Source organism: Lissotriton vulgaris, chromosome 9 (genome assembly GCF_964263255.1).
Source record: "Lissotriton vulgaris chromosome 9, aLisVul1.2, whole genome shotgun sequence".
Lineage (NCBI taxonomy): Eukaryota > Metazoa > Chordata > Amphibia > Caudata > Salamandridae > Lissotriton > Lissotriton vulgaris.
The window spans coordinates 614,136,904-614,164,136 of NC_141697.1; the positions used below are offsets into that span (position 1 = coordinate 614,136,904).

General features: G+C 47.8%; 1 protein-coding gene across 1 annotated transcript in view; it reads left to right on the forward strand.

Moving 5' to 3' along the window:
• Positions 1–2,819: 2,819 nt before the first annotated feature.
• The window catches only part of LOC147691957 (flavin reductase (NADPH)-like), a 194,309-nt gene continuing 169,895 nt past the window's right edge, over positions 2,820–27,233 (forward strand). Inside the window, exon 1 of the mRNA XM_086938244.1 lies at positions 2,820–3,053. Within this exon, the coding sequence (XP_086794370.1) occupies positions 2,969–3,053 (85 nt within the window). The 5' untranslated portion in view covers positions 2,820–2,968. The remainder of the gene's footprint in view (positions 3,054–27,233) is intronic.

Here is a 27,233-nt window from a genome sequence, read left to right on the forward strand (position 1 = left end):
CCGTGCAGGCGTACCTCTCCGTCAAAAGGCAGCCCCTGTCCTCCCTGCCCAGGCGTTTTCTTTTTCATTACGCACTCTGGTTCTATTATGCCCACAATTACGCTTAATTGAACAAAAAAAAATTACACACTGGGTCAGCAGTGACATCCCTGCTGGTTTTATCTTTATAGTTTCACAACTTTCCCTCTACATCTCCATCTTTTCTCCTGCCTGGCCCTTAGACTCAACACCGCCTCTTTAGCCCGCCCTTTTACCTTTTATATCAGCTTCCTTCCCAGGCCCATGACTGCCTCGATCTACACTGTATTTCACCCTGCCCAAGATGTCTTTCTTCCCCGTCACTTCTCACCCGCCGAACCCGCTGTCGGGCTTCCTCCACCTGCCAGATCCAAGCTCTTTGCTCCGCTTTTTTTTCCATACGACCCATTCCAACATCAAGTATTTCAACACTGGCAGCAGTTCCGCTTCCGGCTTTGAGTTAGAGCTAGAAAGAGGCAAAAAAAAAATGCACGTATTCTATACTACGCCGGGAAGACGATACGTTTATCTTTACCTGTACCCAGGCGCGCAACACCCATAGAGCAAGGGCTTTAGTTGCCCCCCATGTATCTGCCGGCTGAGGCAGCTTTAGGACACACACAGAGCTTGAGCAGCTGCATGGGCAGTTGCTGCCGCCTTATTACGGCCTCACCTGTGCATTTCACAGGACATTAAACCCATTCAACAAGGCTTTCTGGTTTTTCCAGTTCCCCCTGCGTTCACACTCTGTCTATTCTGTGAGTGACCACACAACAAGCCCTCCATTAACTCCTGATTGAATTTTAAATCGTGTGCATTTTACTCAATGTATTCTGTGCAACTTTCGAGGACAGTTGCTCAGCATCTGCCAATAAGAGTTCACTGAAAAAACTACCAGTCAAACCCAGTGGTGTGGGATTTTACGAAATATCTACTTGGCCAAGGCTAGGATGTTTCAAAAATGTACTTATCCTCTAAACAAAAAAGTGCAATGTAGTGATGCATCCTCCTACATCACAGCTGAGTTGGGGGGGTTTAGCTGAAGCCAACAGTGGGCTCTTTTTGGAGTCTGAATGTTTGTTTTATTTATATTTCATGAACAAATTATTGATAAAGTAAAACAGGAGTGACCACCAATGGACAAATGCTATTCTCAGGCTGTGCAGTTTACAGCAGAATTGTGAATTGACATCATTTACCATACAGTTTGCAGATTTCACAAAAAAATGTGGTACCAGTTCAAATGGTAGGAAATAATGCTGTTGAAGAATGTGCCTCCTATTTCTTTCCACATAACTTGAATAATCTTACTGCAATATTGTTTGATATGAGCTGTGTAGACAATACCTTTCTGTGACATAATAGTGGATGGCTAATGTTAATGTAACTGTTGTTGCTACCTTTGACAAAATCAAGGAAAAAAAATCTATTAAAAAAAAAACCTTGAATAATCTTGCCAAATAACACTAATATTTCTGACAATGGTAAGAATCTGCCGAGTAGCTTGATGGCAGTCATTAAGATGATGAAATCCTTATTTCACGGGGAACCATGAACTATTTCTCATATTTCATGGTGCCTGAAATATCGGTTTTGATACCACTCCATTTGTGCCCTAAAAGCACTCAAACCGGTAAACTATCTATAGAGTCAGTCTGCTCCCTTGCACTGTGAAATAACAGCATTTTGCCGAAGCTGATGGTCCAATACTTTATATTGCCGATGATGTTTTTTTCTTTCAATGTTTTGCCCTTTGTTTACTTTTTTGGTCATCCTTGTGTTTTTAGAGGTCTTAAGGTTGCATTAATTCACGGACAATGTACTTTTGCTTGCACCAATAAAAATTCTATTTTACTGTGATGTGCTTAAAAACAAAATTTCTTGACCTATTCTGAGTGTAACTGCCTTAGGAAACTCCCGTTGTAAGATTAGATGTGGTCTTTTATTTAAATGTGTTTATTGGAAGAATGTGACTTACACTTTTAAACAGTGGCACATTTTCATCTTTTTCTTTTGATGAATATGCTTGTAATAAAGGAAACGAGCATTGGCATAGCAAATAGGTCTTGCCTTTGTGACCTTATAAGTGTTTAGCCATGCAACTGTTGGTGTTGTTGCACAAAGGATATTGTGCTGCATAACTAAATACTTATAAGGTTCCAAATGCCAGTGCTTGTTTTATGCAGGCATCTGACAAATTTGAAATTTGTGAAACAAAAGAAATGATGGCTTGCTTTATTGGGTTGTTCGGGATAGGTAGCTGCAGCTTAGTTGTCGCTCGGGACAGGTGGCAGGAGAACTTTCACTCTTACCAACAATTATGCACGCCTATGACTCGGTAGGTGCATTCCAAGCGCACTCAGGGGCTTATTTACCTGCCCCTTGTGACATCGGTACATTTTCCCATATTTAAAGTGACTCAACTGCGGCGCAAAGAACTTGTAAATAAATTGCCAAGTTCATGCGTCCTGGCTCATTAGCCAAAAACGCGTTGCATTTTGCCATCAGTATCGGATCAAACATTTTAGTATTCCTCATCTATAATACATCGTACGACTCATGTTCTTAAACACACTTATTTCAAACATCCCAAATACGCCGCCACAAACTTCTGTAGGCTGCATTGTGTTTACATTATGACTTCAACACTTGGAACTTCGGAAGCAGGTTTTGCAACTCTCCCTAGCCTCTGAACTGTAAATATCTCGTTCCTTTAAGCCCGCAGGTTATGATGAAAATGCACCCCCCTGAATCTAACTCCCACCCCTAAACACGACTCTGCCCCTTTGAGGCGGGTCCCTGACTGCACAGGAAGTAAACCTCACTCCACGCGCCTGCCACACTGACGAGGGTGTGTCTGTTTTTGCAGTGCTATACATCTGAGAAGTCACGGTGCCGCCCGGCTGCTCGCAGTCTTTCCCCGAGCCCTGCAACCTCGAAACCCCTCAACATGGCAACACGGCCTAAAAACATCGTCATCTTCGGATCCACCGGAATGACAGGGAAGACGGTATTGGAGCAAGCCGTCCAAGCAGGTGAGGAGGCGCATGAACTTTACGTAACACACGCAGACAGCGTCATGGTGGGGGCCGCGGATGCACGTGCTCACCAAAACAAAGCGTGACGGCACCTCAAATAGAACAAGCATTTGCAATGCAATAGATCTGGCATTTACGTGAGTTTGAGCTATTGGCATTGTAAATGACAATTGCTTTTATTTATGTTTTTGTTTTTAACCCCTTTGCTGCAGCGGCAATTCCGCCGCATTGCTAGTGGGGGCCGCACGGCGCTCTCCTGCTGGTGACGGAACCGCTCCGTCATCAGCCTCGGTAGCGCTGTGCTTATGACGGAGCGGTTTCGTCATTGCCCCGCCCGCTCAATAGAACGCGCCGCAACGCGACGAAACCGCTCTGCCATCAGCACAGCGCTACCGAGGCTGATGACCGAGCGGTTCCGTCATCAGCGCGGAACGGGATAAAACATAAATAAAAGGCATTGCCATTTACAATGCCAATAGCTTAAAATTGCGTAAATGCGAGACCTATTGCATTGCAAATGCTTGTTTTTTACCTGCTGTGCTGCTACCATAAACACCAGGGAGCTGAAGACAGTGGCCCTCAACAACCAAACCCGGCCTCCGATGGCTCCAGACTCCAGAAAATGCCCAGAGTGATAAATGGCCAATTCAACCTCGTTTACAATCCCCACACATATACATAGTCCCTCATGATTGCGTGCGGTCTGTGCAATGGTGGGAAGTTATTCTCACAATCTCTGGGAGCTGTGCAGGCAGCTCCCTCTATTTGTTTAACAGATCTGTGAAATAAGCTTGCAATAAATCTCAGGCACACTTCAATCAAATCATTAGCGCTGAGAAGACTAAATCATGGTGATGTAGTGAAAAGAATCTGTTTCCATCTGTCACTGGAGCAGGTGCTCGCTTTGATGAGTTCCATTGCCTCTGTCCCTCATGGTGGTTCAAAGATTAGCCCACCCACCAGTAGAGCAAGACGGGATAGAAGCATCGCAGGTTTGTAGTATAGAAACGAGTCAGTGTTAGCATGTGTAATGACGAGGCAACAGCAGAAGGTGAAGGAAGCGACTTCTTTTATTCAAGGCAAGACACGGAATGCCTGTTAGAGTAACGGCTTCCTCTCACCAAATCCCAACGTTCCAAACACGCGCCGGGGTCACATGCACAGACACAGCAGGTAGGACGGGAACGGGGAAGGGACAAAACAGGATGAGAAGTGACAGCATGTTACATCTTCTCCCTTTTTTAAAAAACAACTCTGGAATGCATAGTTTTGAAATAAGCAAGGGAAACATTTTTTTCCTTTTCCTAAAATGAGCTAATACATTGCATAATCCTTAAATCTTATGGGCGGAACAATTGTTCTCCTATCACAAATGGTATCAACAGGACCAGTAGCCACACCAGGAAGAGATACTCTGGGAATATCGTCAATGGACACAGGATTAGTGATATCCCCACATGTTCCACCAATGCGCAACTCAGCAGAGGACACCAGACCATCATTCTGCAATCCACTAGGCCTGCTCACAGGCTCAGAGATCCTGCTCCTGGCAACCTTCGAACCATTCCACCATTGACCAATGTCAAGAAGAATGGCAGTACCCTTTGTTTTGACCACACGCCTAGGTTCACTATACTTACTCATGTTGGCACCGTTCCTGGGATACTTCGCTCTCACCACATCACCTTCCTTCACGGACATCTTTCGTACAACATTCCTTGTGTCATAATTTGTGTGCATACGCTTCTGGCGCTCATCCACCAGACTTCTCATCCTGCTCTCACTCTCTTTGTGGTTCTCATTTTCCCATTTTTTCCAAGCCAATGACCAATGTGGTCGCTGCCCAACCCCTGATGAGTTCAAATGGGGTTCTACTAGTGGTACTGTGGGGGGAGGTATGGTACGACCGCATCCTAGTGCGTAGTGCTGCCTCAACAGGAATATGTGACTTCAAGGCCATTTGGATGGTGTCTTTAATCAGGCGATTGGCCCGTTCCACCTGGCCATTGACTTGTGGGTGATATAAAGAGGATTTCACATGCTCTATTTCATTTTTTTTAAAGAATGAGACTAATTCAGAGGACACAAACTGCACTCCGTTGTCGTAGACAAGCTGATGGGGAAACCTTCCCTGCAAAACAACTCATTCAAGAAGTCAATTACCTCATGTTTGGTGGGTTGAGACACAAATTTGACTTCCACCTTCTTGCTAAAATAATTAATCAACACTATGGCATAGCGTAATTCTAGACTGAAAGCATTCATGGGACCTATGAAGTCGATGCCGTCTTTGATCCATGGACCTTCTGGTAGTTCAACGGAGGTCATGGGCCAATGGCGTGTTGTCAAAGTTTTGTCAGCTTCATTGCAAATTGAGCAGTAAGTAACAAACACATCAACGTCACGATCCATGGCGGGCCACCAGTACTTTTCCCTCAACCTCTGTTTGGTGCCTGTCATTCCTACATGCCCTTCTTGGGCTAAAGCCACCAACCTGCTTCTCTGCAAAACCAAAACCAAAAAAAAGAAAACAGCCAACATGTATTTCGCCCAAAGGCCAGCAGTCCAGGGCTACTTCAAGGCTAGTTATAGCAGCTTCTGAATGTGAAGTCTACAGTCGTAGCAAAAGATCATCCGATTAGAGAGGCATCCCTGAGCTGGATGCTTGAAAAATTCTATGCGGTCTGAATGAGTGGCCGCTGTAAGGGTTTTTGCTTTCACTTGCATTCAAATAAAGAAGGATAAGACTATAGCAACATAGTATTCCACTTCCTGTTTCCAGCATGCCAAATCCAGATTTTGGGATTTCATTACCCTGCGATTTAATATAATCACTGTGGGCACAAACCTATCTATCTTGTGAAAACTGGTAATAACTTTAAGGTATTACTATTTAATGTTTGCTTTGCGCATTGTGGGCGGGCGGGTAGGCGAGGCTGCTCTGCGAGCAGGGCAGACGAGGAGTGGTTTGCTCACTCCTTAGTGCGCAAAGACTGTTTTGTTGGCCCTCTCGAGCAGCCCAAACCAGTCATTCACACTCTGCCTTTCTCCATGCAGGCTGCATTGCAGCCTGCGTGGAGAACATGGCCTCCCCATTAGCCCCCTCTGGGCGGCGTCCTGACCAAGCCCAACGCTGCTTGCAGCGTTGTGATTGGCTTAGAGGAGGGAGCCTGGCTGCCTGCTTCCTCCCCCACCTGCGAGCCAAGCCAGATGCTACTGCCTGGCTCCAGGATTTCGGATCTGGGAAGGCCATGAAGGAGCATGGATAAGCCATGAAGAATGGACTTGCGTGACATCTCCCGGGCGTTAGAGACCTGGATCTGTGCATGCTGGGTGGTCTTATAGCTGCACAGCGGCGGTTTCTTCATAGGGGCGAGGGGGCGTTGACTCCCTGCCTGCCAGCAATTATATCTCATACATTATCCTGACATACAGGAGGTGTACTGCTGCGAGGCATGGTTCACTCCGATGGCCAAATTGGGCTGTGTATCTGAACTGCGGTAAACACCCATTATAACGAATCTTTCTTCCCGCATACCATCAATCCGCATACTATTATTACAAATCTACCATGACTCCGCAATGCCATTATAACGCATGGCATTACATTTTATATGCTTTTACCACGCATACATTTACAACGAAATTCGTTGTAAATGCATGAATGGTAAAAGCATGTTTTGTTTTATATGTTAGGATAAGGTAAGTATGGGTTCAGAGGTATATGTTTTGGGGTGATTGGGTATTTTAAGGGCTCAGGGATAGGTTTGGGTTTTGGGCTACAGCGGCATTTTTAGGGTTCAGGGATAGGTTTGGGGTTTGGGGTACAGGGGTATTTTTCGGGTTCAGGGCTAGGTTTGGGTTGTGGGGTACAGGGTTATTTTTAAGGTTCAGGGTTAGGTTTGGGTTAGGGGGTAAAGGGGTATTTTTAGGGTTCAGGGCTAGGTTTGGGTTTTGGGGTACAGGGGTACTTTTAGGGTTCAGGGATAGGTTTGGGTTTTGGGGTACAGGGGTATTTTTAGGGTTCAGGGATAGGTTTGGGTTTTGGGGTACATGGGTATTTTTAGGGTTAAGGGCTAGGTTTGGGTTTTTTGGGTACAGGGGTATTTTTAGGGTTCAGGCAAGGTTTGGGTTATGGGGTGCAGGGGTATTTTTAGAGTTCAGGGATAGGTTTGGGTTTTGGGGTACAGGGGTATTTTTAGGGGTCAGGGCTAGGTTTGGGTTTTGAGGTACAGGAGTATTTTTAGGGTTCTTGGCTAGGTTTGGGTTTTGGGGTACAGGAGTATTTTTAGGGTCTTGGCTAGGTTTGGGTTTTGGGGTGCAGGGGTATTTTTAGGGTTCAGGGCTAGGTTTGAGTTTTGGGGTACAGGAGTATATTTAGGGTTCTTGGCTATGTTTGGGTTTTGGGGTACAGGCGTATTTTTAGGGTTCGGGGCTAAGTTTGGGTTTTGGGGTACAGGAGTATTTTTAGTGTTCTTGGCTAGGTTTGGGTTTTGGGGTACAGGGGTATTTTTAGGGTTCAGGGATAGGTTTGGGTTTTGGGGTACAGGAGTATTTTTAGGGTTCAGAGCTAGGTTTGGGTGTTGGGGTACAGGTGCATTTTTAGGGTTCAGGGATAGGTTGGGGTTTTGGGGTGTAGGGTGTATTTTTAGGCTCAGGATGGGTTAGTGTTTAAGGGTGCTGGGGTATTTTAAGGAGTAAGGGTGGGTTATGATTATGGGGTGCAGGGGTATTTAAAGGGACCAGGGTGTGATAATTTTTTAGGATGTAAAGGGTAATTATATATATATATATATATATATATATATATATATATATATATACATATTTTTAATATTAATATATACATAAATATATAAATAATTCAATTGAAAAGAAAAAATGTTTTTTTTAATTAAAAGAATATATATGTAACTTTTCATCTTTTCAGAAAAGGCACAGCACTCAAGGAGGGTTGTAGAGATCACAAAGAGTTATTTAAGGGGAACTGCACAGACGCGTTTCGGCGTGCTGCCTTCGTCAGTGTGTCAGTTACAACAGCAGATCAGCATGTTCATAAAGTTTTACCACAGTCATGGACATAAACATAGGACTGACCCCTCAAACCAAAACATGAGCACCATATTGGAATGCATTTCCAAAGCTATATTGTATGTTTAAAAAACTCATTACGTCCACTGATGGACTGTATATTCATGGTTAGAGGGTATGTTGATTACAAAATGTCACAAAGTTTCAACAGAAAATAAAGCAGTGGATCGGCTAATGTCCTATGTTAAAAAACTGTCCCATCATGATTATAAAACATTTCCAAAACGTACCGACAATAATACCTTAATTCCTCAATACCGGCATATATTCGAATCAGATTGTTCAGACAATAGAAAAGTGCACAGATAATACAAGTCCTACACTAATTCAGTTAGTAAATACAAAATACTCGAACACAAAGATATTCTCATTCATGAGATCCAAAAACGGATAACTGTAACCACAGATTTATGTAATAATTGATAATTTCCGTAACCCAACACTAACTAAATAGGTGGGTGGGTGCAAGACAGACCTAAAGAAGAACAAAAAAGCAAAAAACAGTAAACCCCTAGAAATAAAACAGGGAATCATTGTTATATATGTCTGTACATGTGTGTTAAGGTACATCTAGTAATATCCCATACCCATGCAAAACTTGGAGATTCATTGGTCCCAGGGTTGGTAGAATGGTAGTGGATCATCATTGTTACTCAGGGTGGTTTCTACATAAATGATCTATATACATAGTTGTTTTAATGTCACTTTCCTAAATGAAACGCCATTTCTTCCCCACTGTTGAGCCCTCTAGGGTATTTGGTGGAGAGATCTAAGATGTACCTCGACTCCAACCTGCGGAGTCTTCTCAGGCGATCACCTCCCCTGACATTGGGTGGGACGATGTCTAACGCAAAAAATTGGAGTTTGTCTCGATCCCTGCCATGTTCTTCGGCAAAATGCCGGGCAACCGGGTAAGCGGGATCCGCTTTTTCGCTTGCCCGCAAGTGCTCTAATACCCTCAATTTCAGTTCCTTGATTGTACTGCTGATGTAGAGAAGGCCACAAGGGCAGAGTAAACAGTATACTGCAAATTGTGAACTGCAAGTTATAAACTTGTTAATGGACATTGTTCTCCCTGTGTCAGGTATCGTGTAAGACAGGACTCTTTTACTGCCGGCACACTCTTTGCAGCGTCCGCAGAGACAGAATCCCTTCATCTCTTTAAGAGTATTAGTTTTGGGTATGGGTTTATCCAAGTGACTAGAAACCAGCATATCTCCTATAGATCTCGCTTTGCTGAATGTCAACAGAGGATAGGCTGGTAGTTCTTCTTTAAGTATGTTGTCTGTTTGCAGTATGTGCCAGTTCTTTTGTAGCATAGCTCTTAGATCATTGGCACCTGATGAGTAGGGAGTAATCAGCCTAAATTTCCCCTGGTTGGCGGCTGCGTTCTTGTCACGGCCACCTCCTTGGGTTTTGGCGGTCAATAACATTCCCCTCAGAATCTTTCTTACCTTATTCAGTGTGTTATGTAACATTTCATCACCATAACCACTGATTGCAAAGCGCGCTAAACATTCTGAGGCAGCCGCCTCGAAGTCTGAATCTCTCGAGCAATTCCTTCGGATCCTTAGGAGTTCTCCGTAAGGAATGCTCCTCACAAGCTGGGGAGGGTGACTACTGCTGGCAAAGAGTGTTGAATTGCCAGCAGTTACCTTTCTGTAAAGGGCAGTGTGAAGATGGTTCCCCTCGGCAAACACCCTCAGGTCCAAGTATTCCGCTGCCCCCGGACTAATTGAACCTGAGAAATGCAGGTTTAGGTCATTGTTGTTGAGTACCCTGATGTATTCTTGTGCTGTGTTTGTCCCACCGTTGCACAAGTTACTACTTGTGTAACGATATATCTGTAAGAGACATTAGTTAGTGATAGATTCCTTACCTTAGAATATCCCCAGGCGTCAGACTGGATCCGGATAGTTTTGGGTAGCAGTACCCTTGGGCGTTGGTAGGCGTCGTCTGCGGCTCCGCGTCCGTCGTCGGCGTCGTGGGCGCCGTGATGACGTCGTCGGAGTACTTAGACGCCGCCTCCGCGTGCTGACGTCAGTTCTTAGCCACAGCTTTTCCGCGCCAGAAGCGCAGAGCCATGACAAAAACCGACACTGGTGCCAAGAAACTAGGGCCCTGAAAGGGGATGACCTTAACCCTAGATATCGGTTCGCAGAACGGGGAGGATGGGTGGGTCGGTAAGGAATCTATCACTAACTAATGTCTCTTACAGATATATCGTTACACAAGTAGTAACTTGTGCATCTGAAAGAGACACATTAGTGATGGATTCCTTACCTTAGAATAGATACCCCAGCAATACCATCCCCGTGGTGGTGGGTCTGCGAACCAATATTTACACCAGAAAGTCCTGGAGAACGGAGCGGCCAAAGTAGCCGTCCCTCCGGACTTGATTGTCCAGGCAGTAGTGCCTAGCAAACGTGTGCAACGAGGCCCACGTAGCTGCCTGGCAAATGTCCTGCAAGGGCACACCTCGGCCCAAGGCAGTCGTAGTGGCCGTGGCTCGAGTTGAATGAGCCCTCAGCCCAACAGGGGGTTCCTTCTTAGCCAAGGAGTAACACGCCTGGATGCACATGATAATCCATCGAGAGATGGTCCTCTTGTGCAGCACTTTCCCTTTCTTAGCGCCCACGTACCCAACAAAGAGTTGATCATCCACCCGGAACTGGCGTGTGCGATCCAGATAGAACGAGAGCGCACGTTTTGGGGCCAGACGGTGGAGCCTCTCCTCCTCTCTCGAGGGGTGCGGAGGCGGAAAGAAGGTTGGCAATGTGATGAACTGCCCAATGTGGAGGGCCGTGACCACCTTAGGCAAGAAGGAGGGCCTAGTCCTCAAAACAACCTTGTCCGGATGGACTGAAAGGAAAGGAGGCTTACAAGAGAGGGCCTGGAGCTCACTCACTCTCCTGGCAGAGGTGATGGCTACCAGGAAGGCAGTCTTCAAAGAAAGAAGGCGAAGTGGACAGTTATGAAGTGGCTCAAAGGGAGCGCACATCAGAAATGTTAGAACCAGGTTCAAGTCCCACTGAGGCATCACGAAAGGAACAGGAGGAAAGGTATGAGTAATGCCCTTCAGGAATCTGTTTACGATAGGGGACTTGAACAAAGAAGGCTGGTCAGGCAGCCTCAGAAAGGCTGAAAGAGCCGAAAGATAGCCCTTGATAGTGCCCAGAGCAAAGCCCTGCTGGGCAAGAGAATGAAGGAATAGAAGAACCTCAGAGAGAGGGGCATTGAGGGGATCCACAGCCTTTGCTGTGCACCATGCCACAAATCTGTTCCACCTGCAGGCGTATACCGTTTTAGTGGAGGGACGCCTGGCTGCCAGAATGATGTTGCAAACCTCAGGCGGCAAGTCAAATGGCCTCAACTGTCGCCGCTCAATCTCCAAGCATGGAGGTGGAGACTGGACAGGTTCGGGTGGAGGACCGTCCCCTGCTGCTGCGATAGAAGGTCCTCCTGAAGAGGCAAACGAACCGGGGGATCGACTGACATGCTGAGTAGCTCGGGATACCAGTACCTTCGTGCCCAGTCCGGAGCCACAAGGATGACTTGTGCCCGGTCGCGCTTGATCTTCTTCAGCACTCTGGGCAGAAGAGGTATAGGCGGAAAGGCGTACAAAAGACCGCAGCTCCACTCGCGACGAAAAGCGTCTCCGAGCGAGTGCCGCCTTGGAAATTCCAACGCGCAGAACTGATGACATTGCGCGTTCTCTTCGGTGGCGAATAGATGTAACCAAGGCTCTCCCCATCGCAGAAAGAGGCCTTGCGCCACGTCCGAGTTCAGACGCCATTCGTGATCCATCGAGCACCGACGGCTGAGTTTGTCCGCCCTGGCGTTCAGAGAACCTGCCAGGTGTTGAACCACCAGAGTCACGCCCTGATGTTCCAGCCATTGCCAGAGACGCAGAGCCTCCTGGCAAAGGGTCCACGACCCCACCCCGCCCTGTTTGTTGCAGTACCACATGGCGGTGGTGTTGTCCGTGAACACCTGCACTGCACTCCCTCGGACAGACGGGAGGAATGCTTTCAGTGCCAGACGAATCGCCCGCAGCTCCAACAGGTTGATATGGAGCCGGGACTCCGCCGGAGACCAGAGTCCTCTGATCTCCGCCTCTCCCAAGTGGCCTCCCCAGCCCTGGAGGGACGCGTCCGTCACAACTACGTGCTCCGGTTGGGGAAGGGAGAGGGATCTGCCGTTAACCCAATCGCGGTCCGTGAGCCACCACTGCAGCTGTCTCGCAGTGCCCTCCGAGATCAGGACATGGTCGGACAGGTTGCCCCGGTGCTGGGCCCACTGAAACTTCAGGTCCCACTGCAGAGCCTGCATCCGCCACCGTGCGTGATGCACCAGAAGGATGCAGGAGGCCATCAGCCCCAGAAGCCGCAGCGTCAACCTGACCGAAACCCGGGATAACGGCCGGAAGACCGGAATCAGAGCCTGTATATCCCGGACCCGCTGTTCGGGCGTGTAAACCCGAAACTGCGCCGAGTCGAGAACCGCTCCGATGAAAAGGAGCTTCTGAGAGGGGCACAGGTGTGACTTCGGCACATTGATGGAAAATTCCAGCTGGTGCAGGAGATCCGCAGTAGTCTGGAGGTGGCTGACGACTGTCTGGGGCGAGCCCTCCTTCAACAACCAGTCGTCTAGGTAGGGGAAGACTGATACCCCTAACCTGCGCAGGTGAGCTGCGACCCCCGCCATCACCTTCGTGAACACCCGTGGGGCGCTGGTAAGGCCGAAGGGGAGCACGGTAAACTGAAAGTGCTCGAGGCCTACCGTGAACCGCAGGTAACGCCGGTGGGCCGGCAGGACGGGGATGTGGAAATACGCGTCCTGCAAGTCCAACGCTACCATCCAGTCTCCTGGGTCTAGGGCAGCCAAGACCTGAGCCAGTGTCAGCATTTCGAACTTCTCCTTCCAGAGGAAGCCGTTGACGTTCCTCAGATCCAAGATGGGGCGTAGGCCCCCTTTGCCCTTCTTGGGTACCAGGAAGTAGTGGGAGTAGCAACCACGACCTACTTCTGGCCCAGGAACGCGCTCGATGGCCCCCTTTGACAAGAGGGCCGAAACTTCCTCCTGCAGGAGCCGCAAGTGTTCCCCCGATACGCGGTGGTGTTGCGGTGGCATGGCTTGAGGGGTCGTCTCGAAGGGGAGGGAGTAGCCCCTTCGGACGATCTGCACCACCCACCTGTCCGAAGTGACTGTGCGCCAGTGAGAGTGGTGATGGCGAACCCTGCCTCCCACTGGCGTCACATGGGCCGAAAAGCACGGACTAGGAGGGTTTAGAGGTGGATGCTGGGGGGGCAGGTGTGGACTGGCTCCGCTTGTTCCCCCGACCGCCTCCACGGCGGTTTCCACGGCCGCCGCCGCGCTGGACGATCGTTTGCGGCGAGTGGCTGGCGGCACGTGTGGGGGCGCCCCTTCCCTGGCCACGAAAGGAGCGAAAGGCACCCATTTGCTGGCGCGGGGCCGAGAGGCCCAAGGACTTGGCCGTAGCCCTGGAGTCCTTAAAGCCCTCAAGCGCGTGGTCTGCCTTGTCGCCAAAGAGGCGACGGCCATCGAACGGCATGAGTGTATTCTGGACGTCTGCCGAGAAGTTGGCGGATCTCAGCCAGGCGTGGCGTCGTATCGCCACCATCGTAGCCATCGCTCTGCCCAGCGAGTCAGTGGTATCCAGTCCCCACCTGATTGAATACTTCGCTGCGTCCCGGCCCTCCACTAGGGCTTGGCCGAGTTTGGCCCGTACCTCCAACGGACACTCTGGCAGCACTTCCGCCACCGTTTCCCACAGAGAGTGGGTGTAACGGCCCAAGAGGCATGCGGTGTTAGAAGACCGCAGTCCCAAGCTAAGGGATGAGAATACCTTCTTGCCGTAGGCCTCGTACCTCTTGGATTCCCGATAGGGGGGGAGCCGCCGGGAATGCGGTCTGGGAGTTAGAGGCCTGGATAACCAGACTCTCGGGGGTGGGACAGGAAACATGGGTCGCCCGGGGCCGGGCGGTGGCGTCTGGCCACGTTCCTATCTACAGGCGAACCTGTAGCATGCCTGGACCAAGTGCCCAAAAGAACGTCCGTCAAGGCCTCATTAAACGGCAGCAGAGGCTCCATGGAGCATGACTGCGGCTTAAGGACCTCAGTGAGGAGGTTAGTCCTCACGGCCGCGACGGGGAGCTCAAGGCCCAAGGCCTTAGCAGCCCTCATCCTCCGAAGCCACGGTAGGAGGAGAGACAAATCCAGTTTCTGGAGAGGTTTCCAGGCCACTGGCCTCCCCAAGGTCTCCTGTCCAGTCCATGTTAGACTGACACTCCCTTGTCAGAGGGTCCGCAGACCTCTCCCAATACTCCTCTTCCCCCATCTCCTGAGATTCAGGGTCATAAGTGAATGAGGACGGTTCATAGAAATGAAAATCTCCGAACGGCGTCGAGAGCGGCGCCGATAGGCGTCGTCCCGACGTCGGAACCGATTGAGAGGAGGTATCGGGGACGGCGCCGCCCGAGGACGACGCCAGAGGGGACACCACACGGACCGACGCCGGGGGGGTCGAAAGGTCCACCGGTGACGATCCATCGCCCGAGGAGGGTCCAACGGTGCCCTGCGGTGCCGAGCCCTGCGGCGCCGACGACGCCGGGACCGCTGCACCCTCCGGCGCCGGGCCCGAGGGCACCGGCGGTGTCGGGATCATGGAGCCCTGCGGCGCCGGGCCCGAAGGCGCCGGCAGCGTTGAGGCCGAAGCACCCGACGGCATCAGGGTCGTAGCCCCCGACCCACTAGGGCCCCCAGACGGGTTCACTGGGCCCGAAGGCGCCGCGGAACCCGTCGGAGGAGAAAGGGACCTCATGGCCATAAGGAAACGCTCGATCTCCTCCGGCGTCGCGTTCAGCCCAGGGACCGGGGGGTATGGAGCCGAACGCGGTGCCCGAGACTCTCAAGGAGCCACGTGGGCGGTGTCACCCGAACCCCCAGCCGCGTTGCGCGAGCCAGAAGAGCGATGATGTCTCTTCGACTTCTTGTGTTTCTTACCTGACGACTTGGACCCGGAGGAGTGGCGCCGACTCCCGGAGCTGTGTCGGCTCCGTCCCTGCGACCTGTCCCTCGACCTCCCGTGGGACCGGGACCTCACACGGCGCGGGGCCGACTGGTGGATCTCGAGTCGCCTGCGGGACCGCTCCCGCCTGGCCTTCCTCGACAGGGCCCGACAGTCGGAGCAGGCCTCGTCGTCATGGTCGACGCCCAAACACATCAGGCACAAGCGGTGGGGATCCGTGACCGACATGGTACGGTCGCACTCCTCGCAATGCTTGAATCCGGGCATCCCTAACGGCACCGTCGGAGTCGTAAGACTTCGAAATTGGATCAAAAGATCACAAAAGTTTAGTCAAAAAGTGACTAGGGAACTGCTCTTTCCAGATCTGCGCTGGCTGGCGCGGAAAAAAGAAGAACTGACGTCAGCACGCGGAGGCGACGTCTAAGTACTCCGATGACGTCATCACGGCGCCCACGACGCCGACGACGGACGCGGAGCCGCAGACGACGCCTACCGACGTGCAAGGGTACTGCTACGCAAAACTTTCCGGATCCAGTCTGACGCCTGGGGATATTCTAAGGTAAGGAATCTATCACTAACGTGTCTCTTTCAGATCCAGACGATAAATAAATTGTCGATGTAACGGTGCCAACACGCTGCCTCCCCTCTGTCCTGTCCTACCACACAGCTCCTGGGCACCCGCTCCTCCCACCAGCCTATGAACAAGTTTGCGTAGCTGGGAGCGAAGCAGGTACCCATTGCCGTACCAGACCTTTGTATATACAGCTGGTCTTCAAATAGAAAGATATTGTGGGTTAGACAAAATTCAGCAAATTCAAGAATCATTTCATTATGTTTAGCAAATCTCATCTGGCGCTGATCTAGGAAATATCGGACTGCTTCCAGGCCGTGTCTATGCTCTATGCAAATATACAAGCTAGTAATATCCAGCACCATCAGCAGGTATTGAGAATTCCATGTTAGATCTTGAATCTTGATAAAAAAGTCTTTGGTGTCCTGAATGTCCAGTTTCATCACCAGGGGAAACAGGATATTGTCAACAAAACGGGACATGTTCTCAGTGAGACTGCCAATGGACGAAATAATGGGACGGCCTGGCGGACAGTCCATATTCTTATGTAACTTGGGGAGGTGGTAGAAGGTGGGGGTCATGGGGTAGTTGTTCTGCAAGAAAAGGTGTTGATCCTTGCCCAGCATCTATAGGTTGTACCACTTCTGAATCAGTGTCTCATACTGTGTAATGCTCTGTTGAAACATTGTGGTGGTACATTTTGTATAGAATTTTTCATCTGAGAGTTGCTTCAGTGCTTCTTCTTTATATTGATCCCTGCTCATTAGGACCACATTTCCCCCTTTGTCTGAGGGTATCACCACGATGGATTTGTCACTCATCAGGTTTTTTAAAGCCACGTGTTGTTATATATATATAACCAACTGTCGCTTGTTCACCGTGAACAAGCGACAGTTGGTTGCGAAACGCGTTGGTTCTTACTTTGCACTGCTGGAGTAATGATAATGAAATAAAAGGACTGGGAAAAAGAACTTTTGTGAGTGCTGACTTTTTCCCTTCATGTAAGAAGGGATTTGTGCAATATATATATATATATATATATATATATATATATATATATATATATATATATATATATATATATTTTTTTTTTAAATAAAGTACTTTTACAAAGTATATGCCTTCACCACGCATGCCTTTGCGTTGTAATGGCATGCGTGGTAAAGGCATATGCGGAGTAAATATTTGCGGGGGCTTGGTATGTCAGAGTAAACGCACTTGCGTTATGAAAAATACGGAGTAATGGTAGGCGGGATCTTCACCCGCGGAATAACGTCATATATTCTGAACTGCGCATGTCAGGTTGGCGGGTATTTTGCCTGTGGCCAGCCTGACATGCGCAGTTCAGGCTTTCTCAGTCATCACTGTTGGGGAGATGGGGAGCCCTATCAGTCTCATGTGGAGCGCTGCGGTCTTCTGTCCCAGCCCATCCTTGCACTGCTCTTATGCTGTTTACTACTACAAAACAGTGTGAGAGCCCTGCTTTCATTGGCTGAGGTGTGTGGTGCTAGTTTTCCCATGTCCAGCATGCACAGCTCTTCAGTGAAGCAGACAGCACAGTGGATTTGACAGAGTCGACCCGATGTGGAAAGATAAGATAAGTAAATTTTTTTTTCAGTCCTGTGTAATTTAAATTTAGCTGGTGCTCATGTAAACTGCTAACCTGCTGTCAGAACGAATTTGCGCTATGGAAATACGATAAACATTTGTAGCAGCTGCATGATGCCTCTAATGCCTGTGGCAACCAAAATGTAGCCTAAGCATGCATCACCATTTTTGAGAGATACTAGCCCCCACTGGAGCTGCATACTCTGTATCCTTGGGGGAAGAGGTCATGCTTACTGGTTTTAAATCTATTTCTAAGGGTTTGTTTTGTACCTACGTTCTTTATCTCTTTTGCTTCACAGAATCCCTCTCCTTTCTCTCGGCTGCACCCTCCTTGGTCTCGGCCTATGCTCCTTTCATCCTCTGCACCCTCCTGCCTCACCCTCATCTCTCTTCACCTCACCCTCCTCTTTCACTGCCTCGCCCTTCTTTCGCAATCTAATCCTCCTGTTCTTCTGCAGATACCTCCTCTCTCTCTCCACGTCACCCTAATTAATATCTGCCTTAGTCTGCGCTCTCTCTTTTTCTCATCATGCTCTTTCACTTCCACCATATTCTTCTGTCTTCACTTCATTCACCTTTCTTTCTCTGCCATGCCTTTCACTTACTCTCTCTCTCACCCACCTCCTTCTCTTCACCTCGTCCCCTCACTCTCTTCCTCTCTGCCTCACTCTCCCTCTCACACTCCTAGATATCTCGCTTCCCTCTCCATGCTTCGACATCCCCTTTCTGAAATACAACGCTCCATCTAAACCATGCCTCTCTCTCTACCTCCCCCTCTTTTGTCACCCTTACTTTCACTGCTGCTGCCTATTGGGTAATATTTCTCTTGTGCACTTAAAGACAGCCCCCTGCAATCTATTTGTATGTTTTCATGCCCTTTAAAAATCCTTTCCTGCTAATGGTCAGTCCTGCCTCTTTGTCTCTCCTTATTCTCTTTCATTCCCCCCAGGCAGCAGGGATTAAGTACTGAATCATTACGATTTGATTGTATTTATGCTCTTTGGGGGACTATTTTTTTCTTGGGTTCCTGCTCAGTCCATTAGCTTCTTGCATTTTATGATCTTTTCAGTGCTCAGAGCTCTGACTTTCTGTAAACAGGCATGGGAATCCTCTCTGGTCACACAGCTGCCCCCCCCCCCCGCCTTTCGATTTTGAGCACAATTAAAAACAGGCCTTTCATTTAATTAGCACAGGTATGTGAAGCATTTTAAAAGCACAATACAACATCCTCCTTCCACCTCTGCATGACCTCCCCACCTACCCCTGGGTATGCTGTTTGTTCTAGCATTTTGTTTGCAATGATGTTGAAAAGACGGTGTTAAAATCAACAAACGCAGTTCTGTTTTCCGTGAAGCGCATTGATTTGCTACTATTTACAACCTCACGTGGTTAGTCATACCTCTATTGGTGAAGGCCAGCTGTTGGGTGAGAGAAGCGTTGTTCTTTGTCAAACGTAGTCATTCGTTTAAAGTTGCTGGTTTGCGCTCTTACTAAGTAGGATTTTAACATGGAGTTGTGATGCTTTGGGTTGAAACGTGTATGAATCGCCTCGCCACCGCATGGTAACATCTGCGTTAGACTCATGTTAGTCAGGGGCGGCTCTAGGCTCATGGCGGCCCTGCGCAGGGAGCGTAGGTAGGGGGCCCCGGAAGAGGAGGTCCGGGCGGGGCGGAGCGCGGAGGCCAGTGAAGAGAGGGGGGTCAGGGTGTTTGGAAGTGGAACAGAGCCGGAGGCCGCCAAATCCCTGCCACCCAAACATGTATCCATCCTCAGAGGATTATTATATTAAGGATATATATTGGCTTGGTGTCCCCTGGGGTTTGGTGGCCCTGTGCAGGTGCACAGCTTGCACATGCCTAAGGCCGCACCTGTGCTAGTTCTATAACCCGAGGCCACTGCTCCTTGCCAATTTCCATGGAGCAACACTATGCCAGATCCCCGGCCGCTGTGCCAAGCTCTGCCTCCAGCGCCCATCCCTGGCTCCTCACCGAGCAGGCAGGCGTGCTGTTGAATAAACACACGGTCAGGCATGAGCCCTGGGTAATATATCTCATTTTCATATCAGACGCTATCCACGTCTGTTAGAGCAGCCATAAAGGAAACAAGGTTGATTTCCAGCCAAATCTGCTGAAATTGAGGGCAGCTGGGGAAACTGAAAGGAATCCATGCTAATTGCAATTCAGGTCTATTTGTATTTTAATTTATCAAGCTCCAAGCCTTATTTCGAAACTCTCGGGTTTCAATGAGTATCTCTTCCTAGGCAGACTTAGGCCTGCAAACACTGCTCCAACAGAGGTGATGTTTTGTGTTTACTGCAAGAATCCTCTAGTGCAGATCTCTTGGTGACCACGAGCCTTTTTGTGTATGTCATTATTGGACCACAAGGGTACAAAAACACCCTGGCAGACAGAACATTCGGTCTACATGACTGTTATTAAGATTTTTTTTATCTTCGTGCTACTTTTACATTTTGCATGTATGTCGAAATTGGGATGAAAATCGTTTCACTTTGGTATAGTATTGAGGATTGGGCCATTCTTTGTCAGTTTTCTTGTTGGGGTTGTCCAAAATGTGACACTGTTTTTTGTCAGGAACAAGATCTACGGCAACAAGGAGCTGTGGTACAAAGTGCATGTTTTTGTATAGGGCTGAGCCGGTGGATCACCTGCTTCTGTGCACTCCAAGCTTTTGCAGACAGTGAAATAAAGTGATGGGTTTAGGATCACACGAACTGATGAACTGTGCAAACTAGGATTCAAATGTATGTCTCATAAACAACTTGCTATTGACTTACCCACTGGATCACATATCTCGTCTCTTCTGAATGAAGAAGCAGTTTCATGTTATGTTTTATTTCACATATGGGGAAGAACAACATGTAACCTGCTAAGGAACAGCAGTTGGAAGTTAATAGATGCTCTTTAAACTTCTATCTTCTACAAGGGCCAGGCCCATCTGAATCCAGGAAGTGCATCTCCTGGGCTTCTAAGAGGATCGTGCCAGGGTCACTGTGCTCCAAAGAAATGATCTGGCCAAGGGCTGTAGGGCAGTGGGCCACTGCACCGGGCATTGAGTTGGGGTGGCGGCAATTTATTTTACCAAGCATATTATGGTTTTAAAAGCACCTGCCGCTGCCTTCCTGGATTCCCAACAATCTTCAGGGAACAATAAAAATGTAAAAATAACTCCAGTGATAATGTTCTTCCTGGAGAGATTGGCGAATTCTCTAATGGAAGTAAGGTAGCTCAAAGGGTTAATATGCATACTGCTAAGAACGTGTACCATGCAGATCACAGAGGGCATATAATGTAAATTGGTCAGTGCGTTACTGCTTTTGTCAGAGATCCTTTTGTTACTTGCAGTTTATAAGTTACAATTCTAATAAAGAACAGTGAGCTATTAGCTTTCATCAGAGAGCTGCATGAAAACTACAAGATATAGATTGGAGTGTGATGATTCCCCCCCCCCCCCCCCCCCAGTATTTCATTATTCTAATGTTGCCTAAAGGGTTCATTTGGGTTGAAATCAATTATTAGTAAAGGCCACCCCTAACCATGGTGTTACTTTTTTAATTCTGAGTTTGTGATTCTCCAGACCAAGCACTCTTAAACTAAACTGCCTAGCAGTATGGGTGGCTTGTGACTCCTACACCTGGTAGTCCTCTGTCTGATGTGACATTTCCTATACACTGATTTACTGACGTATGATTGATTGTCTCTGTGTAATGTGTGTGTGATGTAAAATTCTCTGACACCCTATACTGGTATGAGTGGCGCTATAAAACAAAAGAAATAGAGAGAGTGGTTATGGAGACTTGAGGGGTAATTTTAAAGGGTGATAGTGACAGAATCCATGGTGGAGGTGGCCATTGGGGGGTGCCAACAAACATTGTCTTACAGGCACCACCAGTGCTAAAGCCGGCCCTGAAATGGCCTTTCTAGTTATGGAGGCTGTAAAAACCTACAGAGAAAATAGAGTAAAAGCGTACCTGTGTGTGCATAGCAAGTCTTGTTCATCAAGCCCAGTTGCATCATCAGGCAAAGATCCTGCTTTTGCAATGTATAGGATGTTCCTGTGCTAGGGGATAGCCTGTGCCACATATAGCATTTAATCATTATTTCTAGTTTCCTTTCCAGTGGCGCTATTTTACTCACTAAGTAATATGCATGCTGGATATAGTTCCACAGAAAAAGATGCACAATTATGTTCTTTCTTTTATTACAGTGGGAAGGGCATACCCTTTCTTACCAAGTGCATTAATGTTTAGCCGTTTACATCATGTTATTTTAAAAGTATTATTTATAGGCGCTTTTGTGCAGCTCTCAACAGCACACCACATCCTTAAACTCCACTGCATACCACTACACAACACAAAATACAATTCAACATAATTATACTCCAAACCACACAATCCCACTCCACATCATTCCAGTACACTCAATATGACATAATTCCACAGCATACCATGCCACATTATTTAAATCCACTCCACACCACACAAATCCTAGACACCCAATTACACGCCTAACCAATCCAGTCCAACCCAGATAATTCCACAACACATCACTAACATACACTCCATAACACATAAGTAAAAAGCATTGCCATTTACAATGCCAATAGGTCAAAGTCCAACAAATATGAGGCCTATTGTATTTATAATGCTTGTTTTCATTACTCTCATCTTCTTTTTTTATCTTCTCACTCTCCTCTAATTCCCCTCCATTTCTCATCTCTGCACCATTCTCATCACCATTTCCTCTTGTTGGGATTTTAGAAGTTTTGATTAAGTTCACTAACCCTTAGACCCACAATTGTGGAAGCTGTGGACTTGGACTTTTTTAAGACTTCTGATAAAAGGACACCATCACATCTACAGGTGCAAGTTAATTAATAGTTAATTACACTAGTGGACTAAGCAGGTTATGTGCTCTGCCTTTCAAAAATTGCCAAAATACAATTATTTGAAGCTCAAATAAGTGTGTTGTTTATCAGGATGAAAGATACCTAGAAGCTCTGATTTTCTTTTACTGAAGGCGAACATCCACATTTGTTTACAGCGCCTGCTGTCCCAATTGTGAGTCTACAATTAAAGGCTTAGTAGGGATAGTTGAACTTATGAAGCCACAGGAAGCAAGTACATAAGCCCTCTATATTATCCTATTTGTTTAGGGCCGAGGGGTCATAGCAGACATGCAATCCATTTCTGTCTATGTGACAAAAAGAGAGAATTTGTTGGGAGAGTACATTCACAGTCCTCTGTGCCCCAAAGGATGCTGTCTGTGATATTGAGGGTAGGTAGAAAGGTGACAGTACATGTTGCCAGTGCTGTCACAGAATGTCTGCAGATACTGTTCTCTATAACAGGAACTTGCACTGCTCCTGCCCATACTCTATCTGAGTTCTGCTAGTGAAGCTTGAAAAGGTCTTTTCAGGTCAGAAAGTCAGTTGTGTGGCATTGGCAGTGTCTTTTTCATACAGCGCCACAAGTTAAGAATAGGGTCACAGCAGGAAGAAAAAAAAAAAAACACTACCAAGATATACATTGATTGCATCCATATTTTCAGTTACTTTTCTTGAGATGGCAAAATCCGACTGTTTCTGCCATATGCAGGGCCACTGTAATAATTCGGCACGGGAAGGCCGAATTATGCGGCGGGGTGTACTAAATTATATGACAAGAAAACTGAAATTATGCGGCCTAATGTGGCATATTTTGAAGCAGTAGTCACCATCTTCTCATTTTATACATGTTAACACCTTAGCTGCAGCGCAAATATCCCTCCCCAGTGCTGCGCTGTCCATTGGAACTAGTGCTGAATGGACGTCCAATGGTCGTGCGCAGCACTGGGGAGGTAGCGTTCGTGACGACCGTTGGCCGTCGGCAGCGCTTAAGAGGTTAACAGTGTATGGGCAAAGGTTTCACCTCATTATTATCAGTTTGACACTTAAATACAGCAATCAGAAGTTTTTTTTAATGGGCTGGTACTGTGTACTGGCACTTGTTTTATATTCCCCCATGAGTACTGGAACGTCTCGGAGTCCAAGGAGAGTACCGGTACTGCCTGCAGCATGTCAGGATTTCCCAAAGAAATGGTGATCATATGAGCATGCACACAATTTCTACTCTGCAGCACGTGCTTACATGATTACCATTTGACACTGGCAGTGACAAGCACTTTGACGTCACCAAGCAGGATGCTGTGCGGAGTGAGGGAAGCCAGGCCCTTTGAAAATGCAGTTTGCAATGGCCACCTTGAGCAGCAGCCACTGAACAGGGACCCCTCAGTGCCAGCAGGGGCCCCAGGCCAGGATTTCTCCATCTAGAGGGGCCACCTTGAGCAGCAGCCACTGACCAGGGATCCCTCCAGTGCCAGCAGGGGGCCCAAGCCAGGATTTCTCCATCTAGCACCATCCGGGACCCAGGAAGCAAGGATCAGATTTTGTGTAGCTGGGCCGCTCATCTATGATGTGTCGATGAGCACTTGATGCCTGCTGCAGAGGTCTTCAGGGCATAAAAAAATGGTCAGTTAGACCCATCACTTTCATCGAGGCTAAGGCTGGTGCTCAGTGAGCACAATCTCTTGTATTATTGTCGGTCTGGTTTTAGTTTCTTTTTTTTTACATTTGTGTCGAGCTGTTAACCCCCAGGAAGCGGCACGCCAGCTGGTAGTACGTGGCGACTCACCCAAAAAAACAAGATGGAGTTAAAAAATTGAAAGAGAAAAACATTGCCTTTAAATGCTTTTTTTCCCCCTTGTCACAGAGGTCAAATGCCACGCAAAAAGTCTGACTCATTGCTGCTTATTGTTTTAACATGTAAATGTAAATGTACAGGAATTTATATAGCGCAAATCACCAAGCGGTTTCTAAGCGCTTGCTTCGGGAACCCGTCCTGGTATTCCCCTGTGAGATAACCCTGGCAGGGTATCCACAAGGTGAAAGCCAGGCACCCCACCGCGAGGGGCCGTTGTGGAGATTAAGCAAGCTATTGCCCAGAGTCGCAGAGTGTGAACCCGTGAATCAAGTAGGCACCGGAGCGAGAATTGTCGAGTCCATGGACATTTTAGGACTCAAGACCCTGCCGAGCCGGGAATTGAACCCTGGTCCCGGGCTGACCTCTGCTTCCAGGTCTGCCTCCTCTAACCAGTGAGCCACACTTCTCCACATGAAGTTTGAAGTTTACTTTTATTTCTCTGACTGCTGAGGGAGAGGATTTGTTAAAGTCAGTAGGATGTTATTTTTTTGCTAACACACAACAAAATGTAAAAACCTGTCAATTAACTGTATAAATATTTTAAAATTAGAAATAAGGAATGACAAATGAAGAAGTACTTTTGTAATTCTGAAGTGCCATGGAAGAATTTAGTAGGATCAAAACACAGCATGATACTTTACAGCTTGATGTGCAAAAGATAAATATTTTCTGGAACTAGTGGCTTAGATTCCATTCGTGCAACAGGTGTAGTGGCACAAAGGCCTAGAGGGCTCACTGAACCCAGAATATTGCAGTATTTCACAGGTCAAACAGGAGCCAATTTCCTTCCTTGCACTCAGGACCATGACACACTAGCTGCGCCACTTACTGGAACCAGATTCCCCTAATGTTTGGTGCGCTGTATAGTTTTATCAGTAAGACTGCATGTCTGTGCAAACTTAGTGGCCATGACAAAGGAAAATGGGCCGTCTCTAAATGACAGTGTGCTACTACACCATGCACCACCTGTTACATACCACCCGTTACCACTTTTAATGCTCAGTGTGGCTCATTTGCTATACTTTTTTTGTGTGATGCTTGAATTTTTCACAATCTCCATGACCTCTAGGATGCAAAAATTATTTTAGCACCACGCTTCTCAAACCATAGACTGCAGAAATGTATCAGTTATCACTCAATCCAAGAAAATATTGATTCCTAGTAAATGTATCCCAGTAGCCCCACCCTTGGTCCCACCACTAAACCCGCCTCCTCGTCCTGCCCCTCTGTCATAGCTCAATTTGGTGAGTACCTGCACTTTTCTTTTTTCATTTAAAGCACTGGTAATCGGCATCAGAGAGGTGACCTGCCGCTTCATGATAAAAGGTCTGTCACTGTGTGGCAACACATGCAGCAGCATGGTTAGTAACTTCTTTTGATCCTTTGGAGCTAGCAACATTTTTTTGTTAAAATCGACAAATTATGCAGAAGATGACGGACTATGTAGCAAGTGCACCCATTCCATAATCGTGCGGAAACCACCAAATCTAGAGAATGACAAAATCCCTATGGCTCTTGCCAAATGCCATCTCTTAGGTACTGGGTAATGTGAGCTTTCGAGCCTCTTTCGATGCAATAGACAAGTCACAGGTACCCCTACTTTTCACATGTGCCTGTTAATAGCCACCACCCCCCAGGGACTTCAGTCTTGTCGCAAGGCACTTCAAGTAGCTCACAGTATTGGTGTTTGTCATGGAAGTTAAAAAATTAGTCTCAGAAAGAAAGGCTGTAGGACCGCATGGATCATTAAGGAGAAAAAAATGTTCTTCTACTTTTAATTGGCATTGGTGGGGCCTAGAGGCTTCCTTTGGAGGGCCTGGCCCACCAGACCCCCCTGCTAGAACCGGGCCTGAGGGAGAGTAAGAAAAGGATCATTTGATACAAAGGCAAGCAAGATATATAATGGGAGGAGGAGGATGTCTTGCAATCTGAGGATGTTGCAATTGTAGAAAGACGGGTTAATGGTTGTCTCTCGGGGCAGGTGCTATATACTGTTGCTTCTTTGGTTGTTTAAGTTGGTTTGGTTCTCCCTTGATATTAAACGGTCCTACAGGGGCATCGGTCTATAGGCAGAGAGCCCAACATCTGTGACGACACTCGATTTTGCGAAGGAGATCATATGGATTCTCTGATTTATTAAGCTGCCAATAACCAGATCTTAACCATTCTTCTGAACTTTAAGGAATTCTGAACAGCTTAAATTTTGTCAGCTAAGGAATTCCATAGTTTGATTGCTTGTTATGTTATGTTATGTTATGTTAAGGTGAGCTTGTGAAGCGCTCTGTCACCGTGGGTTTCCTGGCGCTGATCTGATGCTGAGGGAGGCAGGGGAGATTAGCCGGTTTGTGGGAAGAGCCAAGTTTTTAAAGATTTGCGAAATTGGATGAGCGAATTGAAGGATTTAAGCAAGGGAGGAAGAGAATTCCAGAATTTAGGGGCCAAATGTGCAAATCTCCGGCCTCCGATTCTGCAGAGTTTGAAAGATGGAACAACCAGGAGGCGGAGGTGAGAAGATCTGAGGTTACGTGGAGGGCAGTAGGGACTGATGAGGGATTTCAGGAAGGCAGGGCAGGGACCGGTTAAAGATTTGAAGGTGAGACAGCCGATCTTGAAGGCTACCCTCGAAGTGACAGGAAGCCAATGCAATTTGGTAAGAAGAGGTTTAGCGGATTGCCATTTCGGGATCCCGAGGGCCAATCTCGCCGCTTGGTTCTGGACGATCTGTAATCTATGAAGAAGGGCCTTAGGCAGACCGTGATAGAGAGAGTTCGAGAAATCCAAGCGGGAGAGGACGAGAGCCATGATGACTTGAATCAGGGCTTCGGGAGTCAGGAGATAGGCCACCTTCCTGATCCTTCGCAGCTGATACATGCAGGAAGAGACCACCATCCCTGTCTGGGGCCTAAGGGATAGCTCGGAGTCAATGGTGACCCCGAGACTCTTCACCGAGGCCACAGGGGTGGGAGGGGGGCCAAGCTCTGCCGGCCAGAAGTGCGGGCCCCAGTGGGTAGAGCTCTTGCCGGGGAGAAGGAGCTCCGTCTTCCCGGGGTTCAATTTGAGTTGATTCTGGCTCATCCACCGGAGAATGTGGGACATGAC